The following is a 25,870-nucleotide window of genomic DNA, read 5'->3' on the forward strand; positions in this document are numbered from 1 at the left end:
GCTTGAGAAGGATTAGGAGGTGTGGCCATGCTGGAGTGGGCATGACCTAGTTGGAAGAAGTTGTATCAAAGGAGGTTGCCTTTGGTGTTTCAAAAGTCCATGCCAATCCAGTCTCTGCCTCTCTCTCTCCCTCTCCCTTTCTCCCCTCTCCCCAGACCACCCCCCACCCACCCCCACCCTGTCTCTCTGCTTATTGATCAGGGCGTAGCTCTCAGCTACTTCTCCAACACCATGCTTGCCTACCACCATGCTTTCTGGCATAGTGGATTAAGCCTCTGAAAATGGAAATAAGCCCCCAATTAAAGGATTTATTTTTATAAGAGTTACCTTGGTCATGGGATCTTTTCACAGAAACAGAACAAAGACTAAAGACACTGACTGATGAGAACACTGTCTCATTAACTCTGTGGGAATCTGTTGTGGTTTGTGTATGAGGCAGTCTTCACCGGGGAGTTCTGCACTCACCACTCATGTACTATATGTGCACCCAGCATGGGTCACACGTCCACAGCTCTCTGCAGACCTCTATTCTGTCCCACTTAAACTTACGGACTAGGCCATTGATTTTTGTCTATGAATGGAAGGATAATGTATCTTCCAGTTGGATTATCCTGGGTCTTCCAACTCCAAACAATACGGGTTCTTCTTGCTCTAGACAAGAACAGTGGAACAGGAAAAATATCCTTTTGCAGGGCAAGAGGGCACAACACTGACCTGTGGAAGGGCTGCGCAGGGGCCACAAGGTAGCTGGGGGTGGGAATGAGGAGGTAGGGGTGAGAAGACCCACCAGTGGTCAGGAACCCCCTTCCCCAACAGCATGCCAGGAAACTCTGGCTAGAGCTCTGATTTCACTTTCACCTCGGGGGAGAGCCCCCTGAGTAGATTTTTAAATTCACCTTGTCTTCTTTTTTCTTTTTCAGATTAAAATTCTTCGGCCAGACCGTTTAGAAAGTTCAATAAAAAAATTTATAACTGAAAAAATGGGAAGTGAATATATCCCCGATACTACAATTAATCTGAAAGAGTCATTTAGCGAGTCTACTGCTCAAACACCACTGATCCTCACCTGCTCCTACGGTGAGGGAAGCTACCTCCCAGTCCTGGCACCTGCTCTGAGGACTGCTGCTCCCTCAGATAATCCCAGCACTCAGGAAGTGGGGGACAAAAGGATCCTAAATTCAAAGTCATCCTCAGCTTTGAATTTTTTTAGGCTAGCCAGTGCATGACCGTACCTGGAAAAACAGCACCCCCTTCCCCCAAAAAGGGGGTTGTGGAGAAGTAAACTTGGTGACCAGTTCTTCTATGTTTAAAGCCTCATGTCTTCCTCACATATCTGAAAAGGGATTTAAATTTTAAGCTATATTAAGGATAAGTCTTTATATATATATATATATATATATATATATATATGTATATATATATGTGTGTGTGTATGTGTGTGTGTATATATGTATATATGTGTATATATATGTGTGTGTATGTATATATGTGTGTATATATATATGTGTGTGTATGTGTGTGTGTATATATATATATATATATATATATATATATAAAGAACCAAGATTATAAAATGTATCAGAGCTAATTAATTCTCTTGTAGACAATATCTGCAAGCACATGGTATTCTTCTGAGAGTTGGGATCACCCCTTAAATATCTTAACTGTTTCCATTCACAGTGATCTCTAACCCTTAACTCTATGAAGCAATGTGTTTGTTAGGGTCACATCAGTCTGTTCCCGAGACATGGTCCTTGTATTTGGCTCACAATGAACTGGTTTTCTGGCTCCTGTCTTAAAAGAAGCCGGGAAGTAGGTTGTGTGTCCCTCTAACTCCCACCTTGGATGTCTGCTCTGCTCTGCAGGCCTTCAGAGAGCCTTCCTTTCCCTCAAGTCTTCACACACTGCAAACCAGGGCACTCTGGAGTGCCCCCTCGCCCTAGAAGCTTCCCCACTTGATCATGGGGCACCAGGCTGTGACCAGCCCCTGTAAAGATACCCTCTGCTTATTAGAAACTTCCCTCACCATGGCCCACTCGCCATCCCCAACCCCATTCAACAGCAGGAGATAGACTCCTCTCTTTAGGAGCTAGCTAAGGTTTTACAACGCACTGTTCCTAAGACACTTTGGCTGCCCAAACCTGTGCACACAGTTTGCCTGCTCAAATCTAGCCTCAAGAATGGTGTTTAAAAAAAAAAAAAATGATGTTGCAGCTGGGTTAGCGGTCATTGTGAGCATTTGTGGTGCTCATCACCAGACAGCAAAGGGACAAGCAGATCCAGGCATGACAACCAGCCACACGTCCCTCCACTCATAAGCTGCTACCTTTCCCAGACATTGGGAAACTTGCACCATAGGCCAGCAAGCAGCAGAGACAAACTTTGAACTGTAGGCTTTAATTTCAAAACCCGAGCCATTCTCCTGCAAGGACACCTCCTCTCACCAGCCCACAGCAAGGGCAGGATTGTTGCTTATTGAGGGAATTAAGTGAGCTTTATGAGGCTCTCCATGTTGTTGTGCAGGGATTGACCTCAACAATCTTCTTCTGAGATTTGCACAAGAGTTCAAAGGAACGACACCGCAGGTGACCATGATTTCCCTGGGCCGAGACCAGGCGACCAAAGCGGAGCAACTCATTTTTAAGGCAGTGAAAAAAAAGCACCAGTGGGTCTTCCTCCAGAACTGCCACCTCGCAGCGTCCTTCATGCCAAGACTCACTGCCATCATAGACTCGTGAGTTCCATGTTTGTCTGTCTGGGAGACGGTGACGTCACACTGCAAAGAGCAATTCATGCGTGGCAGTGCTGAGGCAGTGTAGTGGGCCACGAGAGAACACACAGCCACCCTGAAAAGCTGCCGAGAGAGAGAGAGAGAGAGAGAGAGAGAGAGAGAGAGAGAGAGAGCTTTGCTTGTCTTCTTGTAAATGCCTGCTCAGATTGAATTTTCCATCTCATTTAGCGTCTGCCCATCCACGTTCAGATCGATGACGTGGTTTTTCATATTTTACATGACTGCAAGCAGCAAAGTCCAGGACCTAGTGTCCAGCTCTCAGCAGTATTTTCTGAATGGCCTGTCTTTAAGCTGCTCCAATCTTCCTCAGCTGCCGTCACCCAGAAGTTGTATCCCCAGAGCACCAGCTCACTCGGTTTCCGTAGGCTCAGCCTTCTTGCTTGCAACGTCTGGAAACTTGACTGCTAGAATTATGAGGGAAGAGTCATCAGCATGTGAAATTAGAAATGTTTTAGCCAATTATGTCCTACAGCTTTTTTCTCCCGCCTTTTACCGTCCGCCTCGTCTGTGTAGCCAGGAGAGTAGAGCAAGGGCATTGGGTCATTCACATGCTTTGAGTTTGTAAAAGGAGATTTCGCTTAAATTGTAACTGCTCGACTGATTTCTGAAGTCTCTCCCAAGACACTGGTGCTAGCCTCAGACTGTCACTCATTTAGCAGCTTAAACACTCATGGGAGGAGGTGGGAGATCACACTTAAATCACCCAAGAGAGAGTCAAAGCTGACTGCTTAGTTATTGACATCCCTAGATGCAGACTCTGGGAGAAGAGTTATTTATGCCATGGCATTAAATGCTTAAAACACTTGCAGGCGTGTGCTCTTTGCCACTTCCAGGACAGGCACGGGGGACTTAGCATGGCCAGATAAACACTGTACGGGTTCAGAGCGCCATAATCATAAGCTACTGAGGTAAGCCAAGAGCGAGAAGAGCATTCTCTAGAGTAGTTGGCCAACACAAGTCAGACACTATGCTGGGTTTGGTTTGGTTTGGTTTTCTTTTTCTGTTGTTTTGTTGGGTTGGTTGGTTGGTTGGTTGGTTGGTTGGTTGGTTGGTTGGTTGTTTGGTTGGTTGGTTAGTTGGTTGTTTGTTTGTTTGGTTGGTTGGTTAGTTGGTTGGTTGGTTGGTTTGGTTGGTTGGTTGGTTGGTTGGTTGGTTTGGTTGGTTCGTTGGTTGTTTGGTTGGTTGGTTTGGTTGGTTTGGTTGGTTGGTGGGTTGGTTGGTTGGTTGGTTTGGTTGGTTGGTTGGTTTGGTTGGTTAGTTGGCTTGGTTGGTTTGGTTGGTTCATTGGTTGTTTGGTTGTTTGGTTGGTTGGTTTGGTTGGTTTGGTTGGTTGGTGGGTTGGTTCATTGGTTGGTTTGGTTGGTTTGGTTGGTTGGTTGGTTTGGTTTGTTGGTTGGTTGGTTGGTGGGTTGGTTGGTTGGTTGGTTTGGTTGGTTTGGTTGGTTGGTTGGTTGGTGGGTTGGTTGGTTGGTGGGTTGGTGGGTTGGTGGGTTGGTGGGTTGGTTGGTTTGGTTGGTTGGTTGGTGGGTGGGTTGGTTGGTTGGTTTGGTTGGTTGGTTTGGTTGGGGGATTTTTGTTATTTGTTTTTTGAGAGAGAGGGAAAGAATATGGGTTAGAGAAATTCAGAGGATCTGGGAAGAGTTGGAAAAGAGGAGAGAATGTGGTCAAAATATATTGTAAGAAATTCTCAAAAAATAAAATCTTTAATTGGCTACTCCTGAATTTAGGAACAAAGTAAATATGTTCATGGTATGTTGCTAAGAAGGAAAAATACCAAGCTAAAAATAATGGGTACACTGTGATATATTTATTTAAGAGTAAGAAGAGAGTCCATGGAGGGAAAAGAAAACATTGAGTGGAGTTACAGGGTATTCAGGGTGTTCTTGTTTTTCTGTTTTGTTTGGTTTGGGTTTTTGTTGTTATTGTTGTTGTTGTTGTTGTTGTTTATTTCAATGGTAGGTTTGCTGTTATTATTTTGGCTTATTCTGTAAAGAGAGAATGAGAGAGCGAGAGCGAGAATATGAACATGTAAGCATCCCATAACACACATGTGGCAGACAAACAACTTTTTAAATCCTCTGCTTCCAGTGTGTGCACTGTGAGGCTTGGTGGCCAGGGCCTGCCTCTACCTGGACATCCTGGCCCCCTTTCACCTTCTTTTCTAGTTCTTATTCTTATGATTCGCTCACCACTCTTCCGACATTGATGCATGTGTTTTTTTCTCTGAGCTGTCTGTTTGAGAGCTAACAGCAGTCCCTTTCTCAAGGTATCTTCTGTGGTAAATAAGAACTCTCTCCCTCTTGGTCCAAAAACAGTGGTTTCTGCTGCCTGGTTGTCTGCCTCTTTAATCTCCACTAAAATGGTGGAGCTCTTCAGTCTGTCTTTGTCTTCCCATCTCTGACGGTTTTCAAAGGACAGCCAGGTAGCTGTCCTGCAGTCCACAGGCTACATGCACCCAGGATGGTGTGAGTTCTGACACAAGACAGTAAACTTTACCTGAAATATTATGGTGGATTTGGGATTTTGTTTATTTGGTTGGTTGGTTGGTTGATTGATTGGTTGGTTGTTTTGGCCATGTTTTGAGTGACTAACTCAACCTTGAGCATGAACCTCTTAGATAACAAAGTCATGCCACAGTGTCAACACTTGGATATTCTCAAGAGCTCCCACCTTGAGCTTGCCTGCAGGAACGTGGCAGATGTGCTAGACCTCAGCAGTGAGGCTCACCAGTGTCACTCTGCATTACTCCCACTGATGCTAGCTTTGATCACATGACTACGGTTTCTGCCACTCATAGAAACTCTCAGACCTTTTTTATATATAAAACTATCCCCATAGTTTTGTGTCCCTTGATAATTTGTGACTGAATCATTACTGCCTAATTTGCCAAATAGTGGCTTTCTGACACCTTTTCTATTCGGTCTCTCCCCAGCATGTCATACAGAAAGAATCCCGGTAATGACTGGCTACCAAACAAGAAGTATTTCTCCTCTGCCTATCGATTAGTTTATACATTCATATCAATGTGGAAGTTGTCTTGTTGTATTCTGTTAATTAACCAGGTCCTGCAGTCTTTTCCTCTGCTGTTCAGCTGCCCTGGGTTTAACCAGTGGAACTCTCCTTGTCCCCATTCTGGCTAACCTTGAACTCATGTCCCCAACTTCCCTCTCGAGTAGAAGCGTGTGCTGCCACACCTAGCTTTCACTTTGGGTCATGTTTTATAAGGTTTCCTACATCACTGTAATAAGTTTATGATTTTTTTCTTAACAGAAGGAAAAATAGAAACTGATGAATCTCATACAATTCTTTGTACATCATCAAAGCCCTTAAAACGAGATGTATCTTTGCCATTAAAGTAAGGCACAGAAACCTTAAAATGCTCTGTCTCTAGGACGATATTGCACAATGTTTTTAATATTAACATTTTTTAATTTGCAGATTTAGTAGTCCAGATATGGTGCTAGATCCTGACTTTAGGCTCTGGCTGAGCTCAAGAGCCTATGGCTTTTTCCCAATTACGATTCTTCAGAAGGGCGTGAAGGTAAGAACAAACTGGCAGGACTTCAGTGTTGACTGGCATGCTTGACGATGAAGCACTGACACTCATTCCTGTGAGTCAAGTCAAGAACTCATGCCGTATTCGTTGTCAGCGCTGGGTAGGTCGGGAAGAGCTACCACAGAGGAGACCTGCTTTCCTCTCCCAGCTCTGACACCTGCTTCTCAGAGAGGCTGCTCTGCTTCCAGCTGTAAACCGCAATGCAAATGTTTGTAAATGTTTCCATCTCGCTTGCTATGGTGCCCAGGCTGGCCTTGAACTCCTGAGAGTAAATGATCCCCTATCTCAGTTTCCTGAGTATCAGTATGAGACTATACTATGTGGCATTTTCTTATTTCTATTCCTCTTGGCCATTTTATGGTTTGTTAACTCTCTGGAAAATTCTAGCAGAAAGCAAACAGATTATCTGCTAAAAATAACCTTAATTGTGGATTATGTCTGACTTCTGATAGCCCACTATGAAGACTTGGTCAATCTTGGTAAAGGCCCAGTTGGCCTAAAGGTAAATGTCAAACAGCAGAGAAACTGATGAAGACACGGGTAAGACATCATATGCAGCTCATGCCTGGCCAGACTAGAAACACCTTCCTGAGACACTGTTCCCTAATTCCGCCACCTCTGCTGTGTACTTTTACCCAGAGCCACATCCACAGTCCTGCCCTGGAGCAGACAGAGAAATTTGAGCCTTTCAGCCTGTGACTTTTTTTTTTTTCCGGAGCTGGGGACCAAACCGCTTCCTTGCGCTTCCTAGGCAAGCGCTCTACCACTGAGCTAAATCTCCAACCCCTCAGCCTGTGACTTATGATGCCCTGTTTACTTCCCAAGATCTAGCTGACTATGACTTCAAGTGGCCTTCTCCCTTTGGCTGGTAGTAACGAGGGACAAAAGGTTTCAAGGGACACTTATTTTGATTGGGTCTATTGCTCTAATTCCACTTTAAGAACCTATCAATAAAGCTGTGTGTGGTAGTACCTTTGAATCCTAGCACTCAAGAGATAAGGCAGGAAGTGGATCTCTATAAATTAGAGGCCAGCTTAGTGTACATGGAGAGCTCCAAACCCGTCTCAAAACAAAACAATGGTTAGAGAACCCCATTCTGCCCAAAATGATGCACTTACATTTCAGAGCAAAAGTCCCTCTTTTTCTGTAACTCTGGAGTGGGGGAGGGGCTACTGTGCCAGCCATCTCTAAGTGCCCTTGTGACATCTTAGAGACCCATCGCACACTGGGGCATGTACTTCACACTGCATCCCCCTTGAGAAACATAGAATACACAAAGGAACTGACGTGAACCACACATAAGCAATAAGTCTGATCCTGAATATAGAAATCACATGTTCATACACACACTCGTTCATAAGATGCATCTGCATAGCCATACAGTATTCATGTACTATACATTATAGCACTGCACGAAATGCTCTATTGGCCAGCTTGTATGGGTGTGTGTGTGTGTGTGTGTGTGTGTGTGTGTGTGTGTGTGTGTGTGCGCGCGCGCGCGTGCGCACACACACGCAGCCACCAAGACCCCCTACCAGCCACACATTCATAAAACCCTCACGGTCATCTCAGCTACTCCAGTGAAGGAATTGGCAAGCACATGGGTCCCCCAGGCAATCAGAATTCAGTAACACCAAGTCCCCACTCTCCTGTCTAATATGAGTTGACTCAGTCAATGTCCTGCCTCCTGTGGCTTGGCCCCCTATGCATGCTCCCTTGCTGAGGTCCACACCTCAGCTACCACTGATATAGCACAGTGACAAACCCTGCCAGGGGCCTACTCAGCTAGGGAATGAGCTGAAGTGAAATATAGAGTTGGGCAGAGACCAAAGACTGAAGATCTGTGGCCTCCTAACTCTCTCTCTCTCTCTCACTGTTCTGGGGGCCAAAGGCCAAGGAAACTTACCTCTTTCTTACCATTCTGTGCTTTAATAAGAGCTGGTTTTCTTGCTCTGTAACTCTCTGTGCTTTAATAAGTATTGGTCTCTAGTGATTAACACATGCTGTTTAGCATCAGGGAATTAAGTAAAAGATCTATTGTTAGAGTTCCTTTTTCTCTTGCCCTGGAGCCTCTCACTTGGACTCATTAACTCATTAACCAGGAAGAAAAGAAAGAAAATCTTTTATAGAGGCAATATGCACAGACACACATGTATACACACATTCTGGTTGGGCCCGACCACCTGTCTCATAAACTCCACACGTGTTCTTGCATACTTACATACATACACCTGCACACCTATGTAAATCCAAGCAGACATACACATACATACATTTGGTGGGTGGATGGGGCAGAGCCCCAGATGCCACACTTTATTCCTTTCCTCTGGCCTTTTTATACTTTCTTAGACAATGGTTCTTTTTAAAAATGACCTCATAGATAAGATGTTACATAACAGGAGTTACAGGAGGAGGTCAATAGTTCAAGGCAGTCTTTCATTCTATATGCTCATTATAAGTTCAAAGCAACAGTTTCATATGGCCTTGCTTTATCATAGGGCACACTTACAGCCTTATCCTTGGACCTGACCTAGAGTGAATGTTTTTCCTTGACCACAAATATTTCCCAAGATTATTTCTCTTTTTAGTGTAACTGTGAAAGCTCATTGTATTTCTTACTATGTAGCCTTTACTTACTGTTTTATGAGTGGGCACAATCTATTCTTGATTCTAACTCTATTATCTTTCTGACATAACAACTAAAACCATCTCTTAGAACCTTTTTCCTAAAATTATTTGAATCAAATCAGGAACTCTATAAAGTCATTAATTCATCTAGATAGCATTAATTCATGAGAGGTCATCTTCAGGAAATCTGCCCAATAGGGTGGGCTGCTGCTCAGGAATCATCAGACTATGTAATAGTGTCAGGAAAAGTCATATCAGTGCAAGAAGCAATCCTGAGATGAAGTCTCTTGGGACCTTGGTGTTCAGAGCTCACCTATCTAAAGCCAAGCAGAAATGGTGGGCTGCCTCCAGGAAAGTCCCCTGCTAGCCTCAGTCTCTCCTAGACGGCTCCTGACAGACTGAATTTCTATCCTTCCCAAGCACTACGCTTGTGGCCGCTGTCACAACAACACAGTGCTACAGTTTGTCTTTATGAATTATGAATGAGACAGACCTCTGTGAGCTCAAGGCCAACCTTATCTACATAGTAAGTTCCACGGGCTAGCCAGGGCTACAAAGTGAGACCTTCTCTCAAAAATAAAATATGAATTAGAATGTGGAACAAAATCTAAAGTGATGCTGTGCCAGAAGTGTTCAGGAGGCAGAAGAATAGCCCAGATTTGGACTTGACAGAGGTTCTCGGGAACAGCTGTCAGCCATGTATGTCACCAGGTGCTGTGAGGAGTGGTCCCTCCGGGCCCATTCCCCTCTCCAGGGCTGGTTCCCACATAGTCACTTGACATCATTACTGGATCTTTTTTTTTTTTCTTTTTTTAAAGATTGCTGTGGAACCTCCCCAGGGATTGAAAAGCAATTTACTTCAAATGTTTGGCTATGGTGGAAGTGGAGAGGTGACAGAAGAGGTGTTTGATAAGCCTGATTGTGGACCATGGTGGAAAAAAATTCTCTTCAGCCTCTGTCTTTTCAGTGCTGTGCTCAATGAAAGGAAAGCGTATGGAACACTGGGCTGGAACATCCCTTACCAATTCAGTTCCTCAGACCTGGAGGTGAGTGTGGGCTCTGGAAGGAAGGCAGACCGTAGCACACGCTGTGTCTGCTGTAAGCTGAGCTGAGGTAGCTCGCATCTCCACAGCACTTGGTGCTTACCCAGTGAGGGGAAATAGCATTGTGTGACTCAGAAAGGAGGACTGACCTCCAGAGACTACAGTCAGCTTCTCAGCGTGCTGCCGAGGCCCCACCCCTGAGGCTATACAAGGATTCCACCTTTGGAGCAGTTTCCTAGTTTCTTGAGTGAAATTAAGCCATGTGGGAGGGGGACAAACCTTATTCCGCACACCACAGAGTCATTATCCTTATGAGACTTAACTCAGTGGCCTGGAGAGGTGGTTCAATAGTGAAGAGCACTGGCTGTACTTCCAGAGGTCCTGGGTTCAATTCCCAGCACCCACATGGGTGGGTGGATCTGATGCCCTCTTCTGGCTTCTGTGCACATCAGGCAACACGTACACAGATAATATATTCAGGCAAAACACCCAATACAGATAAAATAAAAATTTTCAAAAGAAAGTTTCAGCTTAGTGAGTGTAAGTGAAACATTTTGATTAGTTCCTGAGTCATAAATCACTATTAAAATATCTCTCAGTGTTCTCACTTAAAACAAGAGGGACAACACCAAGCCACTGTCCTGACCTTTTTGATTTTTCAAGACAGGGTCTCTCTGTGTATCCCATGTTGTCCCTGAACTCGCTCTGTAGAACAGGCTTGCCTTGAATTCACAGAGATCTGCCACCTTCTGCCTCCCGAATGCTGGGATTAAAGACATGTGCCGCCACCACCTGAGGGCTGGGCTTTTAAAATTTGTTATCTTTTGGGTTGGGGATTTAGCTCAGTGGTAGAGTGCTTGCCTAGCAAGCACAAGGCCCTGAGTTCAGTCCCCAGCTCCGAAAAAAAAAAAAATGTTATCTTTTTAATAGTACCTTATATTGTGCTTTTGGGCAGGATGTTTTCTCTATTGCTAGTAAAAGAAGTGGACAGTAATGTCCCCTTGCACTTTTTCTAAGTCACTGGGCAGTAGTGTCCATGCCTTTGATCTCAGGAGGCAGAGGCAGACAGATCTTTGAGTTCGGGGTTAGTCTGGTTAGATCGAGGTACAGAACAGCTAGGGCCACACAGAGAAACCCTGTCTCTTAAGAAAAAACCCTGAGGGGGCTGGGGATTTAGCTCAGTGGTAGAGCGCTTACCTAGGAAGCGCAAGGCCCTGGGTTCGGTCCCCAGCTCCGAAAAAAAGAACCAAAAAAAAAAAAAAATAATAAAAAAAATAAAAATAAAAATAAAAAAAAGAAAAAACCCTGAGTTAATCTTGCAATTCTGCTTCTAGTGTAGAACACTGTACCTCTAATTACCCTTCCGTTTCTGTGTCAGAACAATTTTTTTTTGTAGTTTTCTAAGGAAAAAATCTTGATTCTGCCTATATTGACTCCCACCTGGGGAAGCAGGTCTTCCTTTCTTCTGTGTCTTCTCCCTGTGTCCATGAGACATTTCTACCTGCACTAGAAGTTACACACACTAGCTCAGTGGTAGAGCACTTGCCTAGCAAGCGCAAGGCCCTGGGTTCGGTCCCCAGCTCCGAAAAAAAAGAAAAGAAAAAAAAAAAAAAAAGAAGTTACACACACATAGCAAGCCCATTGTTCCTGGGATTGGCCAACGATATGAAGTACAACAGCCGCACATTGGAGATCGGCCCAGGAATGCAAGCACACAGTGATCCCCTCCAGGCCCAGTCAAAATGCAAACAACACACTATGGAAAAGTGCAGGCAACAATCCTTGGGTTTCCTCAGAGGCTTAATCACATGATTCCCTTAGATGGAGAAGTCTGATGATGATCGCGTCGCTGATACTGTAAAATGGTGTAGCGTTTGCAGACAGTCTATAAGCAGCATCCTGTGTACTTTCAGTCACGGACATCCAAACACAACGCAGGTGCTGCGTGAACCACTGCGCTGTCTGCTTTAGAGTAATGATCTGGAAAACGTCTGCATGCCTCAGTGCAGACACTTTGTTTCGATCCGGGCCCTCAGTGGGATGTGCAGGTGTGGCATCCACAGAGTGCCTACAGTGGAGTCAGGTCTCCACGGATCTCAGGCTGAGAGCACAGTGGAGGCATGAACAGCAGTGGCCTCTGAACAAAAACTGCTGAGGGCCAGTGTGTGTACCCGCAGCTCCGTGAGAGTTGGAAAGTCAGGAAGCCAGAAGGAGGCAGAGGGAGAGGCCAAGAGAGCTGAGGACACTAAAAGAAGCAGCTAGGGAGGAGAGGAGCCTGGGATCCCATTTGTGTGTATGCAAGGTCACATCAAGGTCATTTTCAGGACACCAAGAGCCTGCAGTTGTAAGCCTTGGAGGAGAAAGGAGGAGGATGAGAGTAGGCACTTCCCTTCTGCATCCTTCTATGCTTTGACATCCAGTGCCCTGTGCATCTGTTAAAGCAGCAACCATCATTACAGAGGATATAGGTCAAGAGCAATGCAGTCACTGAGGGAGAAAACACACCCTGATACTCTACTCCCCTCTGTTCCTGGTTGGTTGGTTGGTTGGTTGGTTGGTTGGTTGGTTGACCAGGACTGGTTTCCCAGACCCTAGGGCCTCACACATACTAGGTAAGTGTCCTAACACTAAGCTATAGACCCAGAACCTTTGTTATTATTATAATTTTATGAGTAGAGTGCATGCCCATGGCTGTGCCTGTGGATAAGATCCCCCCAGAACTAGAGTTACAGAGAGCTATGGGCCACCGTGTAGGTGCTGAGAATGGAACCCAGCAGCAGCCAGCGCTCTCCATCACTGAGCCATCTCTTCAGCTCCTCCAGCCCTCTTCTACTGAGTCAGAGTCTTACTAAGTTGCTTAAATTGGTCTTGAACTTGTAAACCTCCTGCCTCAGTCCCCTAAGTAACTGAGACTAGAGGACTACTCTCCCTCGCCTGGTTCTCTATGTCTCAGAGAGAAACTAACCATGTGAGAGTTGGTGGTGCTGTGTGAAATACCAGCTGAAAACACACGCAGAAGTAACACAGCGTGGGTGGGGGGCTTTCCACAGGTGTCCATAAAGGTGCTCGCAAATGTCCTCTCCGGTCAGTCAGAAGTCCCATGGAAGGAAGTGAACTACCTGATCTCGGAAGTGACCTACGGTGGCCGGGTGACTGATGAATGGGACAAGCGATGCCTGAAGGCTCTTTTCTACAAATTCTGCAATCCTGAAATACTAAAGGATAACTTCAGTTTCTCTAGCAATGTGGTAAGAAGTGAGCTATCTCTTCCTAATTATTTCTAACCGGGTTTTGTTGCATTCTCTATGTCTCCAAGCAAATTTCAGTGATTAGTGGTTTTCATCAACTTTCAGAACGGTATTACAAAACCAACTTCCCACTATTTTTTTTTAAATATTATTTATCTAGTGTATATGAGTACACTGTAGCTGTCTTCAGACACACCAGAAGAGGCCATCGGATCCCATTACAGATGGTTGTGAGCCACCATGTGGTTGCTGGGAATTGAACTCAGGACCTCTGGAAGAACAGTCAGTGCTCTTAACCACTGAGCCATCTCTCCAGCCCTGCACACTTCTTAGGCACTCAGAGCTTCTGTTCGCTTTTAAATGTTTAAAGGAACGTTTAAGTCTAGGTTCTCACGTCGGTCCCTAAGCTAACGTTAGCCTTGAACATGCTTTTAAGTTGCTCAGTAAACGTAGTGTGTCCATGTTCTGTATGTAGACTGTCGCACTGAATGTCTGCAGATGGGCAGGAGATGCAGTGACACAGATGTAGCTTGTACTTTACTGCAACATACCACTTTAACAAAAAGTATATTCTGAAATCTATCATTTCAATTAATTACTTTAAAACTCTGAAATTTTTATGACCATTGCAGCTCACTAGTCGATCCTTCTTGCTGTACTAATCTTAGTCTATTTCCCTGATAACGCCTTCATCAGTGACTTTGTTCTAGGTCATCAGTGAAAGCCACCAGCAGCAGCCTCATGTGCACATAAACAGTGCATTTCTCTTCCTGGTCACCGCTCATTCGTCATTAATATTTGTACTAGGCAGATGTCCAGCATTTTTTGACAGACGCTTAAAACACACAATCCTGGGGAGGAAAGATGTGTTTTTAGCTTATATTTCCAGATGTTTCAGTCTATAGTAAACCATGCTGCTCTGAGGCCTGTTTCAGCACAGGACCTCACAGGGGGACTGTGTGACAAGGAGGTTGCTCACTAATGGCCGCAATAAACAAAGTTGGACACGGTCAGCGTCTAAACATCTCGTGACACACCTCGATCCTCTAACGTCCTCTCTACTTAATAGTCTCGTCTCCTCCCAGTGACACGAGACTAGTCACCACACTTCTAACACATGAGGCCTTGGCCTCCCTCACATGGCTTCTACAGGTTGTACTAAAGGCCTCTTACTTCCATTACCAAGGTGTATATTTCATCAAGGTAAGGTCAGAGTCCCCTAGCCTTTAAATGTCCCCCCCTCCCAGCCAGAAAGTTACATGTGTGTGTCATACAGTTTGCAATAGAGTGGTCCCAAGTGTGGAGTGTCTGTATCATATCAAACTAAGAAGAGTCTCTTGCGTAAATGGTCATGGGGAGTTGCTAGCTCTATGTGTTACCAAGAGTAGATGTCTTACTCATGCAAAGCTAACAGAGCAATTAAACTTTCAGATGTACCAAGCAGTGCCCAGCTCCGCAAGCTTAAAGGACTGCATCAGCATTATCCAGTCCTTTCCAGATGATGACTCTCCCGAAATATTAGGAATCCATCCCGAAGCCACATACACCTGCAATGAGATCAAGGCCCAGAAATACATTGAAAATCTCATCTGTATGCAACCAAAAGATGCCCCAGGCACCCCCATGATCAAGTAAGAGTATACTAGGACTATTACTGGGTGGGAACTACCAGGTACAATCTGGAGAGAAAAGTATAACTTGCATGATAGAAAAACTAAACTTGGGGCTGGAGAGATGGCTCAGTGGTTAAGAGCACTGACTGCTCTTCCAGAGGTCCTGAGTTCAATTCCCAGCAACCACATGATGGCTCACAACCATCTGTAATAGGATCTGATGCCCTCTTCTGGTGTGTCTGAGGACAGCTACAGTGTACTCACATACATAAATAAATAACTTTTAAAAAAGAAAGAAAAACTAAATTCTCCACATCACAGAAGCAAGGACATGATACACCTGTACATGCACACACCTGCAGTCACGTGTGCACATGTGCATACACAGCACACTTGCCAAGCATGTAGTAGTTAAATATTGTTGGCTAGGTGACTGAGCTGTCCTTTATGTGGATTTGGTTTTTCTGTTTTAAGTTTTTCAAGGCAGGGTTTCTCTGTACAATAGCCCTGGCTGTCCTGGAACTTGCTTTGTAGACCAAGCCAGCCCCAAACTCAAACTCACAGAGATAAGCCTGCCCCTACCTCCCTGTGCTGGGATTAAAGGTGTGCGCCACCACACCTGGCTTCAAATGGATTTGTTTAAACATTACACTTGCACATATGCTTTTCAGGAGGAACAGTCCACCATCACCAGGACAGAAAGGGCTATGAGCTCACGAGAGACTTGCCAATAGGGGGCCCATGTAATGCCAGCAGTTGGCTCTGTGGTTGGTATCACTCTGCCTCAGCAGCCTTATCTAAAAGGGGGTGGAAATTCCCGTGTGCACCCAGGTCTGTTTTAAGGTCCAAATGGTATAATTCATGTGCCCCAAATTCAAGCCTCCTCCCCCTGAGACTGTAAAATGAAGCCAAGTGTGTCCACACCAGAGGTACATAACTAGAGCCCTCAAGGCTTTGGCTGCCTTTAAAGGCTCCCCAACTCTCCACTTCATAGACATTGCCTGGAGAGCCCAAACATCAGGGCTGAGGAGCTGGACCACAGTGGGCTCATGCTCTCCTCCCTATCTGCCTCACAGACCTGTCAAATCCTAGCTCAGCCGAGTCAGTTTGGGATGGGGAAGCAGCACTGGCTACTTTACCAGGGCTCCCTGAGAACCCAGTGACTTCCTGTCTCATTTTTAATGTTTCAACATCTAGGTTTAGAAAATCTTTACAAACACCTCATCAGGCCTTCCAGTTATGGTGCATCCCCTTTGTAGACCTGATCAAACATTTGCAAATAGATTAATTTTGTTATAAAGCTGGCACCCTTCTGTTGTCTGTTGGCCAGACCTTTTCACATTTCTCAACCATTTTTATAGATCTTATACTCAGACGTATACAGTGAGTCTCCAACTCCTTCGCTCTCTCATTCATACTGGTTTAGCAAGATTTCTGGTTAAGTAATCTTCCCAGTCATCTCCTTTTATAACGGAAGCATAAGCTTCACCTCTCGAGTTTATGACACCAGTTCTCTTGACTATCACAAGTGTTTCTGGGTGGGGAGATTGGCTCAGTTTACCAAGGTTTCCTGGGCAAGCATGAGGCTGTGCTCAGACCCCCAGCACCTACCTCAAAGCCAGGTGCACAGCTACAGTCAGGGCTGGAAGGTGGGGACCAGTGGATCCAGGGGCTCCCTGATCAGCCAACCTGGCCAAGACAGTGAGATTCAGGCATACTGAGAGGCCTCGTTTCAATAGATAGGTTAATAAATAAGATTGAGAGACAATTAAGACAAAAACCATCCAACATCACCCTCTGACCTCCACATATGCCAGCATAGGTAAGGGCACCTGCAAATCTGAGTACCACACCACATACACACACACAAGACAAACACACATACACACACACACACACACACATACATACACAAGACAAACACACATACACACACACATACACACACAAGACAAACACACATACACACAAGACAAACATACACACAAATACACACAAGACAAACACACACATACACATATACACACATACACAGAAGACAAACATACACACACACACACACACACACACACACACACACACACACCATATTCTGGATAATAACATTACTTAGCAGAAAAAAATGACTTTTCCATCATTTTTTCCTTGCTTGAATTCCTTCTTGTTGGGAACATGAGTAGCATACTCAGAACTCTGTAGCTGACAGGATAATTGCTCCATACATCTATGCAAGGTGGCCACATTATCCACATCCCTAGACACCAACTACATAATTCTCTAATACCTATAGACTGAGTTTACATTTCTTTGGCTGTTAAAATATGTATATTTTCCCCTGTGCACTTCTAAGCCAATCAGAACTCTGGATCCTGACTCTTTGGGTAACAACCAGAATGCTCTCTGGCTTTGGCACATGGGGTTTGCTATTTGATCTGTCATCCAGCGTTGTTTACAGTTCAAATGTCACTTCACTAGAAGTGAGTATATACTACCTGGTTCATAGGGGGAAATTGCACAAATGGAGAAAGGCGGATGCCCAGGAGGAAACACCCAGCATGTTTCCAGAGATCAGCCAGTGAAACATTGTGTAGACTCTGATGACAGACACCCTTCATGCTATTAGCATTCCTCAACACACCAGGGAAAGATAGTATGATTTAATGAAATTGTGTCACTTTTCCTGGGGAGATGTAAACAAATGTCTATTCACCTCAGATAACAGAAACAGTTCCTCCCAAATCTAGCTTAAAGAACTGGTGGAGTTACTGCTGCCCACCTTCCCTGGGGCCAAAGCAGAGGGCATCCCCAGAAAAAGAGTGGGTCTGTGCCTCAGCCCTCCCGATTCCTTTGCAGCCCGGAACAGAGCAATGATGACCTAGTGATGGAGATCCTATCTGACATAATGATGCAGTTGCCCCTGACGGTGGAGAATGAGGAAGTTTCCGGACTTGAAAACCAATGCACTTTCAAATTCATTATGTCAAGTCCAATGTGGGAGAAGCTTCATGAAAATATTCAAGGTGAGCAGCAGCTCTGGGCTCCTCCCACGTGGCAGCCGGGAGCCTCTCCAGGTAAGATGCTGACACTGGAGGGAGATAAAGTAGCCATCACCTGGAAAAGTCAAGTATCTCACTAGGTGGCAGCAGAAAGAAAAAAAAAAAATGAGGCTGTGGTGTGGGAAGGACGGGGGTTGGGGGTGAGGGAGGCAGAGGTACCAAGACCAAAGGGGAAGCAGCAGTCACCACAGCAGCCCACGGGGCTCCGCTGGTGTCCACTTGGATCCTAGTGCCACCCCAACCCCCATCCTCTGGCCTCAGAGCAATATGATTTAGGAAGGAGGCCTCTTGATGGAGCAGGGAGGCCAAGCCTAGTTCTAGCTCTTGGGGAGATAAATACCTGTATTGGCAGAAGTTTCCAAGTTAAATTTTAACGTCCACGATTCCTTTTTCTAAATTTCACTTTCCTTTTTTAACTGTATTTTTTTAGTTTTCGTCTGTATGCTGACGGGGTGGGGTATACACTTGAGTACACATGCCCAAGAGATAGCAGATGCCTTCAAGCTAGAGTTACAGTTTGTTAAACCATGACGCGGGGGCTGAAGGCAAACTCGGGTCCTCTGCAAGAGCAAAAACGAGTACGTGCTCCTAAACACTGAACCATCTCTCCAAAATGCAGAGTGACGCACAGTCGGTGACAGCACATAACGGACAGTGGTCCCGTGAGATCACCTAGTCACCACCGTGGTCTCAGTGTAAGTGTGTGCTGGCACTGGTACAAGAGGGTCTCTGACGGTGCGTCTCTCAGAATGCTAAATCTAGCCCTCAGTTCTGTCTCCAAGTATAAAAACATGAAAGAGGGTTTCACTAAGGAGCCCTGGCTGATCCACCTGCCTCCGCCTCTCCCCCCGCCTCTCCCCCAGCCTCTCCCCCCCCCCCTCTCTCCCTGCCTCTCCCCCGCCTCTCCCCCTGCCTCTCCCCCCCGCCTCTCCCCGCTTCTGCCTCCCAGGTACTGGGATTAAAAGCTTGCGCCACCATCGTTGGCTAAAGCTGTCTCAAGACACACACCCCCGCTTACTCATCTGCATATTAGGTAAGGTGACACTAAAAACCCTAAAATATCTGCTATCTAGATTTCTCTAGAAAATGTCTACCGACCATGGTCAAATACATAAACTTCTCTCAGCTTGGAAGCCTGCATACCTCAGGCAAACACCCTTTCCCCTGTAAACATCACATTGTAAACATCACATTTTCTCTCTCTCTCTTTCTCTTTTTTAATTCAGGATATGATCCCCTTATCCACTCTGTCTTGATCCCCTTCCTGAAAAATGAAATAGAACGTTTCAACAAGTTATTGTCTGTCATACATAAATCCTTAAAGGACCTTCAGCTCTCTATAAAGGGAGAGAGCATCCTCACTCCGGACCTGGAGGAGACCTATGACTCCTTCCTTCGGGCCAGAGTGCCCATGCTGTGGCAGGTAAGCAGCCTTGTTTGTTGGCTTCTTGCCTGGGATGAATGTCAGTGCTCCACACCGACCAAGCTGACTGTCCCACATGAGGAGATGGTGGCAACCATTCTGTTGACCTACCCTAGGTACAAATGTGAGCAAAAACAACCAATTAGATGGTGGTGTGGCAATCCTGCCCAAATTTATCTTTTGGGTTGTTTACCACAAAGCTGTAACAGTATCGATCTGAAAACAGCCCGGAGATCCGCAAAGAGAAATCTGGTTATGTGAACCAAGGTCCAGCCACCACATGTGTGTTCTGATCAAAGACCCCCACAAGGTCTTGATAAAGTTCTGAAAGCTTCAAAAGAGTATGGAGGAGGCATGTGTTCTAACTGTAAGAAACACAGATGTCGTAGCAGGAAAAGCAGTCGGTCGTTACCTTAAGTGGCGTCCTAATGGTTCACGTGTAGAGAAAGGCATTGGTTTGCATGCTATGTTCTGTAGTAATTCCGTCCGCTCTTCTGTTCTATCTCACTCATATTTTTAGTTAGTATAAAACTTTAAATGTCTACAAATGCCGTAAGCTACATATTCTTAGGAAACGGGAAATTATTAGATATGGCAGCCACCAAAATAAAAAGTACTGGCAACTGATACCTGGGCAAACCCTGAAAACCACAGTCCACTGCAGAACGCAGGAAGGTAATCACGAAAGGCCATCACTTAAACGAGACGTCCATAACACGCAAACCCATACAGTAGTGGCTGCCTCCGGTGGTAGGTGACAGACAACACAGCAGCGACAGAGAAAGGACCAGGGGGGGTTTGCTTTGGTTTGTCTTTGTGTGTGTGTGTGTGTGTGTGTGTGTGTGTGTGTGTGTGTGTGTGAGAGAGAGAGAGAGAGAGAGAGAGAGAGAAAATGTACTGAAAGTGGCTGTAGTATTATTGGTTGTCCAACTCAGTAAATACATCTAACGACTACTGAATAGATACCTCAGATGAACAATTGTGCCGTTATGTGAACTGCAGGTCAATACAGTACTTTAAACAAACAAGCAAACAAAAACCCTGTGTAGAAAACACAGAGGTTAAAGATATCAATGATAACTAATTCTTTAACACCCGAATACGAATGAGTGAAAAACTGAAATGTAACATCTGTAGATTTCACACGTGGAGCAGGCTTGAGGCTGACCAGATTTCTGGTTCTTCGCACCACTGCATCGGGAGGCCGAGACACAGTGGCAGAAGGCTGAGTGGCTGCATGTCTGCCTGACAGATCTGAGCTGAGCTAACTGGATGAGGGTCAAGATGGTTATAGGAAGTGTGTAGAGCTAGGGGGACTTGCAAGTGAAGCTACTGAAAACCATTAGTTAAGAGAATTCCAGGCAAGACTTCATGCTGTCAGCCTCATTACTCCTGAGGAACAGCCAGGACCATCGGGAGTGAGGGAGTGTGGAGAGAAGAAAAGGGTTGGAAGGAGTCAGGCAGCAAATTCACCTCTAAGAGAGACGCCTGTGGACTAGATCTGAAAGGAAATAGAATCCAGAAGAAAGATGGGTGCCCTGGAGTGGAGTGGGACCAATGAGGACCGATGAGGGGACCAGAGGCCAGGATGTCCTCACAAGACACCTATTGTAAACAGAAGACAGAGGCAGCTGTGGCCTGCAAACCCCACTCCCTCCATCCCTTGACATCTGGGGGCCTGTTATAAGCAGGATTACACAATGAACAATGGAGACTGCACACAGAAGGGAACAACCCAGAAGGTCAAGAGGTCATGCCAGCTCTGCTGGGCTGGAAGGAAAAGGATGGTAACCAGGAAGGCTAGGGAGTTCACGTGGCTAAAACCGAGGGTCCCCAGAAAGAAGAGGGAGGTGAGAGGGAAGGTTTATGAGTGACAAAAGCCTATAGCTGCCGGGACAGGTTTGGGTGGCATGATTTCCTTGGTACTAATTTTCAGGCTTATCACTGTTTTTACAGCTAAAAAATGGCATCTCCTGCCAAGGTGTTTATCCCTGGCAGAAATGTGCCTAGAGACCTCTAGACAGATTTACAGAAACAGTGTACCTCTCTTTGTCAATCTACAGAAGAATGCCTACAAATCCTGCAGGCCCCTGAGCTTTTGGGTGAGCAACCTCATCCAACGAGTGAACTTCTTCAACACCTGGGCCAAAGTGGCCTACACCACCATACACCATCGGTAAGAGCAGGGCCACTGCAGCCTCTCGCTCCTTCCCTGCTTCCACTGGAGCTTGCCAGTTTCCCCACTCACCCCGCCATACCACCCACTCTCACGGGTTTATTTTTTTTATTTTTTCCCACCCCTTCCTTTTGGGATGAGAAAACCAGGACCTCAAAGTTGGGGTCCCATGCTGAGAGCTGGAAAAAACCTAGTGTGTGTTTCTTCCTGCTGTCCCGCACTCTGCCTGGAAAAGTGACCAGGGGGAAGGTGGGCTAGTGTGGGAAAACCCTAGTTGTGCCTCCCTGACTCAGTTTCCACAGTAGTCCCTGGGTAGGGAGTGGGTAACCGACACTGTCATCCTGTTTCAGGAAGGAGTAGGCCACAGCACAGGAAAACACTTGCCCAAGGTGTCAGAATACAGAAGTATCGCAATGCAAGCCCAGAGCTTCTGCGTCCAGCCTGTGCGCAGAAGCCTCCTGGGCCTGACTACATGAGTGTCCGCTGTGGGCAAAGCCTGCAAATCAGAAACAAATGCTCAGAGCTCAGATGCCGCCCAGTCCAACCAGGTGTTCCCAAATCCACGGCTTCCACAGTCCACCCTCAAACTATGCCCCGTGTCCATGAAAGTATAAAAGAGACTGAGGTAGGGCAGGGGTGCGTAGGAAAGGCTGCTGTCCGACGAGGACCAGTGGAGGCTGCCAAGGCCACTTGAGAGGGAGCAGCCGCCCCACCCTGCCCCTGGCTTCTCACTAGGTACATGATGTTCATCACAACCTGGAAACGGCTTGGCCAGAAATCCAAACACTACCCTGACTCTGGGAGCGAAGTCACTGAGGGTTTTCCTGCACGATACTGGCTGTCTGCTTTCTTCTCTCCACAAGGTGAGTGAGCATGAGCACGCAGGGCAGACCCACATCTGCCTCTGGTGCATTTGCAGTCAGCCACTCCACTGGCCCAGAAGACCTGTAGGCCCGTGGGCCCTGAGCCTGTCCTCCCCCACCTCCTCTCCCCATCTCAAGGATAACTTAAGAAACCCAAGGCCCCACTAGGCCTTGGCAAGGTTCTTTCTCATCCCCAAGCCACTGGTTCCATATCAAAGACCCGAACTGAGGCCCTCCTTAGTGCCTACAAGAGGAAATTCCATACCTCAGACACTTATTAACAAGAATGAATGGTCGAGTGTCTGCTGTGCCCTACCTACTCAGCACAGACACCAAGTGGACTATGTCACAGCAGCAGGGAGCCAAGGCCCACAGGGACCTGGGAGAAAGCCATAGTGGATTGAGCTCCACTGTGGCAGGAACAGGTATAGGCTGGTTTTACTTTATTTCTGTTGCATCCCTTGTACCTACTTTGTCCAATACCAACAATGCTCACAGTCAGTACTTAAGGATGGTGACTTCCCATGAGCCCGTGCTCGAACAAATCACTACTCAGTCCATAAAGCAGGGAGATCATAACTGATGGCCACAGCAGGCCACTAAGGAAGGGACTTGAGGATGACACGTGACACTTGTCACCAAGCATTGCCCAGGCAAGGCAGAAGAGGAAAATAAACAGTACCACATATAAAGTAAGAAACTAACAAAGCATTGCCCAGGCAAGGCAGAAGAGGAAAATAAACAGTACCACATATAAAATAAGAAACTAACAGAAAAGGGTATCTTTAAAAGGGGTTGTGGGAAAAGGAAACTTGCCCAAAGTCCTACAACTACCTAGTAACTTGGAGGACTTTGAGGGAACTCACCCAAGTGACTATGTTTTTAATTCAGCCTGACTTAAAAGTCAAGTGTTTAACCAAGGAAGGGCACAAAATCCACAGACAGCAAGTGTGGCCTGAAGCTAAAAAGATGGCTGTGGGAGAGACAGCAGGTAGGTGTTACAATGGAAAGAGAGGGAAGGAGGGAGGCAGGAAGCGGGGGAGGTCATAGACACTGATATGACAGAGGAGGCTTTGGTAGGCTGAAGAAGTTCAGGTTTGGTCTTGGCCTTGGCAAGAGAGAAGTCTACTTTGCCTCTGGTCATAAGCTGGCTGTGGTTGTAGTCAGGGGTCATGGGACAGGAGAGGAGGCAGCAGACAGGAGAAGTTGGGGGGCAGAACCATCTAGCCTCCTGTTTGAGATGATATGACAGAGGGCAGGCAAAGCTCGACAGGACTCAAGGACACCTCTGAGGGACCACAGTATCTGGCAACCAGATGAAGGAATCATCCTCATGAAGGTCTCACTTCGTCCTTCTCTGTACCTTCCCTCCATGAAACCCTAGGGTGAAATACAGGCAGCTTAGCAATCCCAGAACTAAAGGAACTTTCCTCATTTGTCCATATGACGTTGCCTGGCTCACAAGCTCACTTGCCTCTGACCTATCTCTGTGACAAGAGTACTGTTAGGCACAATGATAAGCCAAAATAAAATCAGAAAAGGCCCGGTTACCAGCACTGTGACCCCCCACCCCTGCACAAAGGGAGTGGGGAGCTGGACCTAAAGAATAGCCTGTGTACACAGACCTGAGAGTATAGTTGGCTGTCTCCACTGCTCCCCCCAGTCTCCCCCCATGGGGTGAGACTCCACTCCCAGGTGTCAACAAGCATCTATTCACAACAGATAGGAAACCAGCCAAGATAAGGACACCACCTGAGCCCAAACACACTGAACCAATATAAATTAGGGTTACTTACAGAAGCAAATGACTCAGACAGCTGCATACCAAAGCCACCCCAGCATGAGTGGTGGCTCATCAAAGCTATGGTCCTGGAGCTCACTGCACAACCTGCAGGCAACAACAAGCTGGAGTGCCTGGCCCAGGGTGTCCAGCATGCCTAAAAGTATCTCTCAGCAATCCTTACTGTTTATTGACACTTGGGGAAGGAGGGGCCTGGTGAAACTAGTCAGTTTTAGAAACTTCCTGAAGCTTCTGAATTGCTTACTTCCTGAGTTTTAAGGAGGTTCACTGCAGGGTGGAATGTTTCACCTCCCTTTAGGACATTCTACTTCTTACCAAGCTTCCCTCTAAAATGGACTATTTTATCTAGGAGTAAACTGATACAGAAACCCCATTACCCTTCCTACCTGGCTTTTCCCTTCATTTCAGCGGGGGAGCCATAGTGCCTTCCCCCTCAGGAAACCTGAGGCTTACCAGAACTTTGGCATTGTTTGTTTTTCTTCAAAGCTTTTCTTACTGCCGTGCTTCAAGACTATGGAAGGGCCCAAGGAATCTCCATGGATGCCCTCACTTTCACTCACAAAGTAATTTATAATAGTGATGGCAGCCAAGAGGATGACCTCTCCAAATTTCTCCAGAAGAGGCTCAACATAGTCAAGAGAGCTTTCCAGGTACTGGGTGCTGAGGAGACAGGAAAGGGTCGAACCTCCATCTTATGACTAAAGGCATGGCTATTTAGTCGTCAGATGGAATGTAAGTGCCCACAGTTCTGGGAGCGTCTCAGAGGCTTCATGTCTCCGTGTGCTTCTGTGCCTACAGTGCAGCCCACACCATTACATCTAGGTCGCGCAGTCTGAGGGCAGGTGTCGTTCCATCTCTAACTGTATTCTCTCTTAGAGTCGCTTTAGCTATTGTCATTTCATATTTGAGTTTTCATACAAACTCCAGGGTTTTTCTCCTCGTTTTATGAGGACGACCACTGGCATTTTGGTAGATGTTGTATTGAATCTGTAGATTGCACAGCCACTTTGACAGTCTATCAATTCAGGAGCATAGGAAGTCTTTCCATCATCTGATGTCTTCAATTTCTTTTTTCAGTATCTTAAAACTTTTCAGGAGATATTTACATCCATGGTTAGGTTTATTCCCAGACTTTTTTTTTTAACTTTTAAGTTACTGTAAAAAAAAAATATTTCCCTGATATCTCTATTAGCAAGTTCAGTTTTGAAATATAAGAGCTACTAATTTTTTGTTGTTCTTTAAGACAGGGTCCCAGTACGTAACTCCGGCTGTCCTGGAACTCACTATGTGGATTCATGCTAGCCTAGAACTCACTGTGCAAGCCAGACTGGCCTAGAACTCAGAATCCCAAGTCCTGGGATTAAAGGGATGTGCCACCTCATCCACTAAAATGGACTTACTTTTGAATGCTGACTTTGTTTCCTGCTACTCTTCTGAAAGCTTTTTAGTGCTGCTTTTTGGTGGAGTCCATTGAATGTAGGAAGTCTATAGGGCTTTTTCTTGACTTATCAGTGATGGGAGGGCCCAGCTCACTGGGGGAAGGAAGTGCTACTCCTGGCAGATGACCCTGGTTGTCTAAGAAAAAGAAGTGAGCAGGCCACAGGGAGCAGGCCAGTAAGCAGCATCCCTCCATGGTCTGTCTCTACCTCAGTTCCTGCCGACAGTTCCTCCC

General features: G+C 46.0%; 1 protein-coding gene across 9 annotated transcripts in view; it reads left to right on the top strand.

The window, feature by feature from the left end:
• Window positions 1-25,870, top strand: part of Dnah14 (dynein axonemal heavy chain 14) — a 216,593-nt gene that overhangs the window by 186,888 nt on the left and 3,835 nt on the right. For 8 of the 9 annotated variants that reach the window (XM_039091477.2, XM_063272768.1, XM_039091482.2 and 5 more), the window contains 11 exons: window positions 921-1,077; window positions 2,524-2,734; window positions 6,230-6,332; window positions 9,794-10,021; window positions 13,069-13,266; window positions 14,698-14,897; window positions 17,733-17,950; window positions 19,162-19,358; window positions 21,422-21,534; window positions 22,270-22,397; window positions 24,685-24,848. In XM_039091477.2, coding sequence (XP_038947405.1) covers window positions 921-1,077; window positions 2,524-2,734; window positions 6,230-6,332; window positions 9,794-10,021; window positions 13,069-13,266; window positions 14,698-14,897; window positions 17,733-17,950; window positions 19,162-19,358; window positions 21,422-21,534; window positions 22,270-22,397; window positions 24,685-24,848 — 1,917 coding nt within the window. The remainder of the gene's footprint in view (window positions 1-920; window positions 1,078-2,523; window positions 2,735-6,229; window positions 6,333-9,793; window positions 10,022-13,068; window positions 13,267-14,697; window positions 14,898-17,732; window positions 17,951-19,161; window positions 19,359-21,421; window positions 21,535-22,269; window positions 22,398-24,684; window positions 24,849-25,870) is intronic. The other variant, XM_039091479.2, reaches the window with a different exon arrangement.

The sequence above is a fragment of the Rattus norvegicus genome, chromosome 13 (genome assembly GCF_036323735.1).
Source record: "Rattus norvegicus strain BN/NHsdMcwi chromosome 13, GRCr8, whole genome shotgun sequence".
NCBI classification, from domain to species: domain Eukaryota; kingdom Metazoa; phylum Chordata; class Mammalia; order Rodentia; family Muridae; genus Rattus; species Rattus norvegicus.